We start from the raw sequence: 10,521 nt of genomic DNA, 5'->3' as shown, positions 1-10,521 counted from the left end.
TACATTTAAATCTAAAGTAAGTTACTGGCAAACAGCTGCAGTAATACTGTAATTTCTCCAGAAACTTTTAACAGTGTAGTTTTTGGCAACATTTCACAGTAGGTTGCATTTATTAACCTTGGTAAATCCGTTAGCTAACAATGAACAATAGTTCTACAGCATTTATTATCTTAGTTCATGTTAGTTAATTATGCATTAAATATCTTAACATGCATTAAAAATGTATTAGTAAATGCTGAAATTAACATTAACTCATATTAATAAATGCTGTAATATTGTTTATTGCTATTTTAAGGTATATAATGCAATAAATAATGTAAACAAATCAATGCAAGCTTATTGTAAAGTGTTACACTTTCTTATAGTTGTGTAATTTATTTATTTATCTATTTTAAGGTCCAATTATTAACCTAAGACAAGCAGAGCAGTCTAGAATGGTATTTAGTTGTCGAAACATCTATCACATCAAATAATTTCAACTTGTTACTATATTATATCACCAATTTTCTGTACTCGTTTTTAATATGTAATCTTTGATCAGTGCCCTGTATTTTGTCTCAAAATGCACACAGGTAATGTTTTTAGTAAGGCATGTTTGTTAAAACTAGTTATATTTTCTAATTAACCTAAGGTCTAGTCCTGACCCTGTCCGGGAAACCCGCTTTAGTGTTTTAAGGCCTCCTCAGACTCTTGGCCATAAATATTGAACTGTGGTGTGACATTTACATGAATAAAATGAGTAAAAAGTAAGACAACTACAAACAATATGTGCACAATATCTGTACAATTTATGGCTAGGTGCACAATCAACCAAGAACAGTTAACTAATAAGAAACAAAAATCGGCACACTCCATTCCAGCTTAGAACAGAACAACCCCATCTCTCACTCCCTATTCGACTCAGTTCACTTTTTTAAACACACATAATGTATCGACCTAAAAGGGAGTTTATGCCTGAAGAAGACCTCTTAGGTCGAAACATATGTGCTTACTTAAAAAAAAGTTAACCGGGTCAAATCTAGAGACTTAAACATCAATGAGAGTTGGGGATGGGCTGTTCTGTGCTGAGCTAATAGAAAACCATTTTTAAATGTCCTAGCAACCTCATAGCAAACAATGCTTCAAACATTCAAAACACCTTAGCAACCTGAGGTGTGCCAAAGTTTTACATAGGCAAATACCACTCACATGCCCTTCAGACAATGTACAAAATGTACTATTGTAATTTACATCACCATATTATTAATTATTCTCTGTTACAATATAAAGCCCTTACATAATGAAACATCAAACAATTAAAAAGGTTGAATTTGGCTCCTAAGCCGTTTTTGAAAGGGTTGGTGGGACACACATACCAAACCCATGTGTCCCAACATTCTTTTGTGTTACATTCCTTTGGCTAAAACTGGCTAAACGTGAAACTCAGAACTGAGTGAATAAAACTCATTTTATAGAATGTACAGATTGTTCTGGAAAACAACGAACCACACTTTTCCATGTCAAAACATACATCATCTTGGCACATAAAATTAAACAAGTGTTTAAAAAATAAAAATGGAAAACATTTGTTCTGTACATCAGTATTTAAATAGAATCTGATTAATAGGTGTGGTGGTGGATCACATGCTATGAATCAATGAGATGTTATTTGTGTGTCAGTAAATAAATAGACTTTGACAGATCACCACAGCTGCAACATTGTGACATTTTTATTATAACACTTTTTTTCATTGTCATGTTATTTTTAGGCACACAAAACAGGTGTTTGTTTAATTTAGAGTCGCAATTGAATCCCTAAAGAAACACAGATTAGCAGTTTGATCTGATGTAATCACCGCTTATGCTTGATCTCACATGAGAAATATGATGAGCAGCATGAGACTAGAAACTTCTAGAAGTGTACCTTTGTCATGCCCTGCCCCTGTATCCGAGGAGAAAGTGCTTGAAACCTCTGAATCTCTAGTTAATTGTCTTAAACCAAACATGTTAAAACACATTAAAGAAACCTTTTAATGTTAATGAGGACCATCAAAACAAGTAGTAGCCTATATGCTGGTATCTACTTTCTGTGGCAGTATCAGCATACACAACATAGTTGGTTTGGTATTATGTGATAAAAAAATGTAAAATATGTGACCATGGAAAACGGGTATATTTAGCCAAAGACAGAAATACACTTTAAAGGTGATTTTCTCAATATTTCTTTTTTTTGCACCCTCAGAATCCAGATTTTTTTCAAATAGTTGTATCTAAACAATAATAAATATTGTCCTATCCTAACAAACTATACATAAATGAAAGGCCTATTTATTCGGCTTTTAGATTATGTAAAAAAATACCCTTATGACTGGTTTTGTGATGCAGTGTCACACATATAGCCTAAATTACTGTTTTGTTATTTCTTATTTGTTTTTAACAAATGTTTTGAGTGTACTATTATACAAGAAAAAACATTGACGTATAATATTTGTCACACTGTGTTAACTAAACACAATATCCTGTATAATATTAACGTCCTTGAACTAAAATACCATTATACGCCCAGTGTAATTTGACACTACTGTATCCGCGCCTACTTCTCAACGTTCTGGCTAGAGGGGATACATAGCTATGGACAAATCTCGCGAGATGTTGGGTTTAGGGTTAGGTTTGGGCCCGAAGTAGGATTAGTATGAAAAACAACGGTTCTGGTTATATTTGATACAGCTAGGACATAAATGTTGGATTTATGGTTAAGTTTGGGGCTATGATTAGGAGGAAAACAGCGAGAGACTTCGCGAGATTTTGTCCGTAGCTGTCCCTTCTAGCCACAACCCTTCTCAAGCGTTAATTCATGGGGGCGGGCCTTATTGCTCACCAGCGAATGATGTGAGGATATGCAAATCTCGCGAGGTTACATCAGACAAGTAAACTGACACCCGACTCTTCTGCCCCGCCTCCCATTTTATAGCTCAGCGGAAAATTCCACTCAAACATTCATTCAAACTTACTCGACGTGGAAGGTTCTGGTAACCAGAAATTCGTTCAAATATTTAAACACCCTAAACGATTACTGCTTATTTCTGAGGTAAGTCTGCATTTTTTAAATAACGCAAGTCAGTTGTGTGTGTGCTAAAAGTAATATTTAGTTTAAAACGAGGTAAAATATAGCAATACTATAATGAATCAGTCGTGCAAAGATTTTTTCATCCGAAGTAAGTCGGTTTGCACTAAGTATTTTCATTATGGGGTAAAAATATATTTTTTGACTTAGTTATTTGCCGCTTAGTTTAACAAACTCGCACATAACTTAACGTTAGTTGATCTTATTCGAGTTTTTAAGAAACAGTTATAACGCAGCCATTTCATTTCCGCTTTTTTTTTTAGAAAGATGAGTGATGGACTTCCCTAAATGCCGCTTTTTTAACGACTCCGTATAATTATTTTCTTAAATTTCATTGTATTAAATTGACTTTATCAAAGTGAATTTCTGCAATTTGCTTCTGAAGCATACAATTAACGTTGGTAAATAACGTTAAATGGTGACTTCAAACAAAAATGCACATGATGCAACGAACCATATGTTTAAAGGGTGTTAAAATGCATCTAATGGGCGTGTAATGTCATTGAAACATGTCAGGTCTTGATGCTAGCGTGTTAAATTCCTATGAACCGAGGACAAGGAACACTACTGTCGAGTAGAGATAGTTAAATTACAGGCTACAAAGGCAAACCCTCTGACTGAGCATATGCTCGCGGGCATATGCGCGCGCACACGCCAGTACTAGTAGCGTTGAGCCGGAAGTAAGTAAAGTCGGTGTCTCATTGACCTCGTGACCGTGAGTCAGTGTTTAGGTCAGAGGATTAAAGCGACGTGATTAGGAAGGGATTAATGAAAGTGATGTGTAAGTTATTTTTACAGACGACGTTGAAAAAGAATTTATTCACCGTAGTATATTGTGGTACATTATAGTATTTATATACTATACTTCAATATTTATTATAGTAAGTTTGGAAAAAAATTAGTATCTAGGAAGTGTAGTGTAGTATACTACATTGTTTATGTGGGTGATGGTTGGGTGTATATATGTAAATATATTATTATTGTGTTTGTGTAAATAACCATTATTGTGTCTTTCAGGTGCTTACTTCATTCTTCACAACAAAGAAGTTTCACAAGTTATTTGTCTTCATCGCATTGCAGAAGTTTGACAATGACTCAACAGCAGATGAGGTACTGGGGGTTTTATATCATCTATATGAATAAAATAGTTTTTATTATATACAATATTTTTGAATGTTACAAAGGTGTAAAGTTTATTTTGATTATACAACTTAAAGACAACTATATATAAATAAGTGTGTGTGTGTGTGTGTATGTATATATATATGTATATGTGTATATATATATATATATATATATATATATATATATATATATATATATATATATATATATATATATATATATATATATATATATATATATATATATATATATATATATATATATATATATATATATATATATATATATATATATATACACACATATACACACATATACACATACACACATATACACACACATATACACACACATATACACACACATATACACATACACACATACACACATACACATATACACACATATACACACATATACACACATATACACATATATATTTTTATATATATATATATATATATTATATATATATATAATTACACACATTTATTTATATGTGTGTTAATTATGTTTAAATAAATATGTTAATTATATTTAAATAAATATGTTAATTATATAGAAAATGAAGACGTTTTTCCTTATTTATATGGGTGTGCTTTTATTCATTGCTTTATTCCCTCTTTGTAGCCTTCCTGCCAAACTGATCAATGGTGGCATTGCAGGCATTGTTGGGGTCACTTGCGTCTTTCCCATCGATTTGGCCAAAACCAGACTCCAAAATCAGAGACAGGGCCATCAAGTCTACAAGAACATGTAAGGACCTTCATTTTTTTCAGACATCTCCATTCTGAAATTTCACAGACATTAAGTTAACACTACAGCTATTGGCATTCATAATGTACTTTCACACATATGGCTGTATGTTAATCCCAGTGGAATCTATGATGCATGTGCATGTGACTTACAGCTATGGTCACTGCAAAGCCTTAAAAGGATTAATGCCAGACCGGATCTCACATATGATGGACGTGACATCAGGCATAGCTTTAGATTTGTGTGATCCTAATGTAATGTGACTCATACTAACATGCCTTTGTGTATTACAGGATTGACTGTCTGGTCAAAACCGTTCGATCTGAGGGGTACTTTGGCATGTATAGAGGTAAGATTTGCTCATTTATTGATTTATTAACAAATGCCTTGAAAGGCGTATTTACACCCTATATAGATATTTATATAGCTTAATTTAATTCTTATATATGGCATGATGGGTACACCTGAATATACTAGGATACTAGTCAATATACTAGACACAAGGGTTGGCTGGTGACAATTAAATTTGGACCAAGCCAGTGTTCTGTTTGCATTTATAGCAATGAATCATAAATGCAGAATAGGGTAAGACAGAGGTTTTTACTTTAGGTTGTTTGATTGGTACATGCCAACACTTAGTAGTACACAGCCCTTATTGTTTAATCCTCCGATGCATGGAGACCATGTCATTTTAAACGCATTCAAACCACTATAGAGGGACTATTAGTCCAATGTAGGGTGCATCCCAAATTCAGGGGCTGGATTCCTCTAAGGATGCAGCCTTAGGAGTCCACGAAGTGAACTGAAATGAGACCTTCTAGTATACGAGAGGAGTTACGTAACTTGCTCTTTCCACACACCATGTCTGTGGGAGTCAGATGACACTTAAAGACTTTTAAAAATAAATATGGACACATTGATGCAGATTGAAGTACCCAACAGTATATAAATAACTATGTAAATAACTTTATAAAGTAACAAACGTAAAATGCAACATGCACAATATTGCAGCAATAATATTACTAAAAACATCACTAAAACATAATTTATGATATTAAAAAAGAGGCAATGACCCTTAATTTGAAAAATATATACTTTTATTTAACTACAGTCCTGAATGTTTATTTCAAAATACTCAGACCTCACAGGCGCGCTTTGAATATTGGGATAGCTATACAAATAAGTTTTTGTTTGAAAGGACGCAGGCCCTGAATTGGGATGCACCCATAGTGTCTTAAATACAAATGTGTAAACTTTTCAAAATGATTATTCTCGAAGTAATCATTTCTTTTGTTGGTTTAGTACTTCATGCATCGGAGGGTTCATTATCAAAATGTAAATATTAAATATGGTAGACGAGTCGATTGGCCTCAGTTTTGTCATTAGACTGGCACAAGAGTGTTATCTGTAGTTTGGAGGTGGTTGGAGTCAGTGATTTGTGCCGGGGCTCCGTTTCTGTAAGGAATGCTGTTGTTTGCATCTGTGTTTTTCATGTTACAGACATGGGTCCCCGCTGGGATAGTGAAGGCTAGCCGATTAAGGCGCAGCCACGCTGGAGGCAAATCATTTATCATGGTTCTTACCCACTCTGCTCTATTACAATTAGGCACCAATTTTTTTATTTAAAGATAATTGTTGAATCATTTGGATTTGTTTACATTTATTTTCCCTTCTCGCTGCTTGTTTCTTTTATAGTTGGTTAATCCTATCCACTTTCCTTCAGTACTAACCCATCTTGCCAAGTTTTGTTAACATTTAGATGTCATACATTTATTTCCACTCTTCTCTGATCATGTAAAACCACTCTTCTTAATTTTAAAAGACTGTGGTATCTCTTTATATAACATGATTCGATTTCTCTTTCTGGAATGTGCCTGCATTAATTTTTTTTACTTCCCCCCCTTGTTCTTATTTATTTGTTCTTATCCTTTCTTTCAGTTAAAACACATGCTTTGTTAAACTCATGCAAAAATCCCCCTCCATCATCATTTCACCGTTTTTAATAAGCTCTTTGCTCATACCATTACTGTCTGTTAGTTTCATTTGTATATTTTTGTAAATCTGTTGCAATACGGTCATGTTATAAATGTATATCTGTTTTGATGGTGGTGGGGAATGTGTGGTATATACTGATCCGCAATCAGTTACGGTGTGGATTTCTTTAACCCCTATTTTGTTTGTCTTTTAGGTGCCGCAGTTAATCTCACATTGGTCACTCCTGAAAAGGCCATCAAACTGGCTGCCAATGACTTCTTCAGACACCACCTTTCCAAAGACGGGTACGTTTGTGTTTGCTTTTGTTTGAACGTACGGCCCTTTAACAACTACATTGTAACTACGTTTGCATGCTGATATGTTATCTGTATGTTTAATCTTTGCTTTGTTTATTGCAGGAAAGGGCTGAATGTATTTAAAGAGATGCTGGCTGGATGTAGTGCTGGTATGTGCCAGGTTGTCATCACCACTCCAATGGAGATGCTGAAAATTCAATTGCAGGATGCTGGGAGATTAGGTAATTTACAACTTTTTGACTCGTGAATGAAACGGAAAGTACAGTACCTTGCTTAAAGTTATTTTGAAATAAACGCATGCAAGGTTAAATTTGATTTAAGAGGCAAAAAAATAAGAACTAAAAGATGCAAAGATGAGTTGTTGGCGTTTAAGTAAACAGGATTTACTGTGATTCATCAACACTTCCTGCATTTGCGGTTTAGTAACTGTATAACAATTTCTTCATAGCTGCACAGCAAAGGAAACCATGCATCATTCCCGTTACTAGACTGGCAACCACAAACGCAGTGTTGAGTCGCTCTTACAACGTGCTGCCCAACGCACCCACCGCCGTTTCTGCCACGCAAATCGCAAGACAGTTATTCCACAAAGAAGGGATTCAGGGACTATACAAAGGTCTTGGAGCAACCCTGTTACGGTAATGATCTTAAATGCAATTTTTTGCAAGTATGCAGTGCTTTGAGTGTGAACCCTGTACTCATTTCCTGTTTTCTTTATTTTAGAGATGTACCGTTCTCAATTGTGTACTTCCCGCTCTTTGCTCATTTGAACAATTTGGGCAAACCGTCCCCTGACGAAACGGCGCCATTTTATTGGTCGTTCATCTCAGGCTGTGCTGCGGGCTCCATAGCTGCTGTGGCGGTTAACCCATGTGATGGTAAGTTGTGGTGTTTTTTACTCTCGTTTTGGCGCCTTCCTGAGAAATGCATAAACTTAACTGATTTTTCTGGTCTTTTTTTTTGCAGTGGTTAAAACCAGACTTCAGTCACTGAACAAAGGCGCTAATGAAGAAACCTACAGTGGCATAGTTGACTGTTTCAGGTAACCACATATGTCCCATAATATTTGTAAGAGTGTAAGATGATAGATCTTTAACCCGTTAAGTGGCGCTGTCCCGTGAGCGGGACACCTAAGTTAACGTATAAATTTATATGGAAAATATTGATGTTTATCAAAACAAACTAGATATTGTTGGAAAATTTTAAGCCTCTATAATACATATTTCAACAGTGTTTTATAAAATAAATTATGTAGGTAGGGAGCGTTATTGTTTTTAGGCACACTCTCTTTGTAAATTAATCATTTATACCCCATTTATACCGCCAGCGGGACACCTACATTTACTTAAGTGTTTTTCTTCGGAATTCTTATTCAATCATGTATAATATATAGACAAACTATATATTGTTTGAAGGCTCTAAGAGTGTAGTTTTCATATTTCGTCACCATTTTGGGAAAATAATGAATTATTGAGAGTCAGTTTCTAAAATGTCACAGGTAGGCCAAACTTCTTTTTACATATTTATAACAGCAAAACCCTAACCTAAATCATGACAAACTATATATTACTAAAAAGCTCTCAGAATTTAGTTTTCATATATCAAGGTCATCAGATGACACATAGGAATGCATATTAATTATTATATATTCATAAAACTACATCCTAGTATAAATCTTAAAAGAAAGTCATATTAAAAAACCTTTTTGCAATAATAGTAATGCAGTGACAGTAATTTATTAATTTGTGACAAGAGTATGCGGCAAACCATTGACACCTAGTGGCCGTTGTTGGTAAAACCACTGAAAGTGTTACACAAACCTCATTTTTTGTGATTTTTAACTTGAAATTTGGATCAGAAGTACTTGAACCTTATGGCTTTGTGTTTTCATTATTACTTTTGTAGAAAATTTACATTTTTATAATTTTATTTATTAAATGTATATGTTATGAAATTATTTTAATTATTAAATCGCTATAACAATTTATTCAATATTTCCTGACACATGAAACCACCCAAGTGTCAAAAAATGCGAGATTTATATTAATTTCAAAGGGTATTCGCGCCACTTTAACGGGTTAAGTTCCTGTAGTCACCATTTTAAATGGTATTGGAGTTCCCATGGCTGCTTTGTCTTCATTATTTGGTCCAAATTATTAAATAGATTTTTTTACATTTATTTAATCAATAATTATGACACCATATTTGAATATTTCAATACAACTTTATCTCAAACAAAGTATGATTTATGCTTGTCTCTTATTTTTTTTACAGCAAAATCTTGAAGCGAGAGGGACCATCTGCTCTCCTAAAGGGGGCGGGCTGCAGGGCTCTTGTCATCGCGCCGCTCTTTGGTATCGTGCAGGTCATGTACTTCATCGGTGTCGGGGAGTACGTCATGAGCCAGTACACCCTAAAATTAATCTCCAACTGAACAGACCTCGGAGTCACCATGACTGGCAGTCACTGCTATCTGTACATTTTATAAAGAAAGATAAACAGTTGTTGTGAGAAGGGTAACTTTACTCTGGTTAAGCTCCTAAAGGTTTTTTCAGCCTTACCGCACTTCCTCTACTGGCTCGATTCAATGGCTTATTTGATAGGCTTTCAGCCAGAATTTGCACTTGTCGGTAAGGTCACTTCTGAAGAAAAGCGCTTAAGTTTCCAGAAGCATCTGTGAACGTTTCCTGTAAGTGAGGGATGGTGTCGCTGCGATGACACTACAATCAACAATGATCCGTTTTTGTTGACTTCAACAATTTTTTTTTTGTATATTTCTATGTTTTCTATCTGTTATTCAGTGTCTGATGTTAGTTAGACTTTGTCTCTTTAAACTTTCTGGTGCTTGGAGGAGGTTCACAGTTGTTTAAAATAATAGTTTTGGCGGATGTCATCAAGGTATTGGACTTTAAACATCAAACACACCATTTGTTTTCATTTCAATTTATTAAAGGTGTGTGGTACCATATCTTTTGATTTCTTAAAAGACTCAATTTAATGCATATCGTATTTATGCAACATCTATATATATATATATATATTGCAATTGTTACTTTGCATTTTTTTATTGTTACTTTGATGGACCTTTCATGTTACAACAACCACCCTATTTATGTGCTCTGTTTTTACAATGCAGTGTTAACCCCATCCATCTACCCAAAATGTGACACTTCAATGCAACATGTATTACCTTCAATGAATACTGTAATGCAACATTGCATAAATAAAACAATCAAACCATTCGTG

The 10,521-nt window shown here is 34.4% G+C and overlaps 1 protein-coding gene across 2 annotated transcripts; it reads left to right on the top strand.

Moving 5' to 3' along the window:
- Positions 1 to 2,921: 2,921 nt before the first annotated feature.
- Positions 2,922 to 10,517, top strand: slc25a55a (solute carrier family 25 member 55a). 2 transcript variants are annotated; one of them, XM_065279671.2, is made up of 10 exons: positions 2,922 to 3,067; positions 4,121 to 4,213; positions 4,859 to 4,984; positions 5,278 to 5,333; positions 7,173 to 7,263; positions 7,378 to 7,496; positions 7,724 to 7,913; positions 7,999 to 8,153; positions 8,242 to 8,317; positions 9,550 to 10,517. In XM_065279671.2, the coding sequence occupies exons 2-10, from the start codon at positions 4,194 to 4,196 to the stop codon at positions 9,707 to 9,709; spliced, it is 993 nt and encodes a 330-aa protein (XP_065135743.2). In that variant the 5' UTR covers positions 2,922 to 3,067; positions 4,121 to 4,193; the 3' UTR covers positions 9,710 to 10,517. The 2 variants fall into 2 exon arrangements, with proteins under 2 accessions (XP_065135743.2, XP_065135744.2); XM_065279672.2 differs by lacking the exon at positions 2,922 to 3,067 and adding an exon at positions 3,827 to 3,884.
- The last annotated feature ends 4 nt before the right edge of the window (positions 10,518 to 10,521 follow it).

This window comes from Paramisgurnus dabryanus, chromosome 7 (assembly GCF_030506205.2).
Source record: "Paramisgurnus dabryanus chromosome 7, PD_genome_1.1, whole genome shotgun sequence".
In the NCBI taxonomy this organism is placed as follows: Eukaryota; Metazoa; Chordata; class Actinopteri; order Cypriniformes; family Cobitidae; genus Paramisgurnus; species Paramisgurnus dabryanus.
Note: the sequence above shows the minus strand (reverse complement) of the source record. Positions and strands in the feature narration are given on the sequence as shown.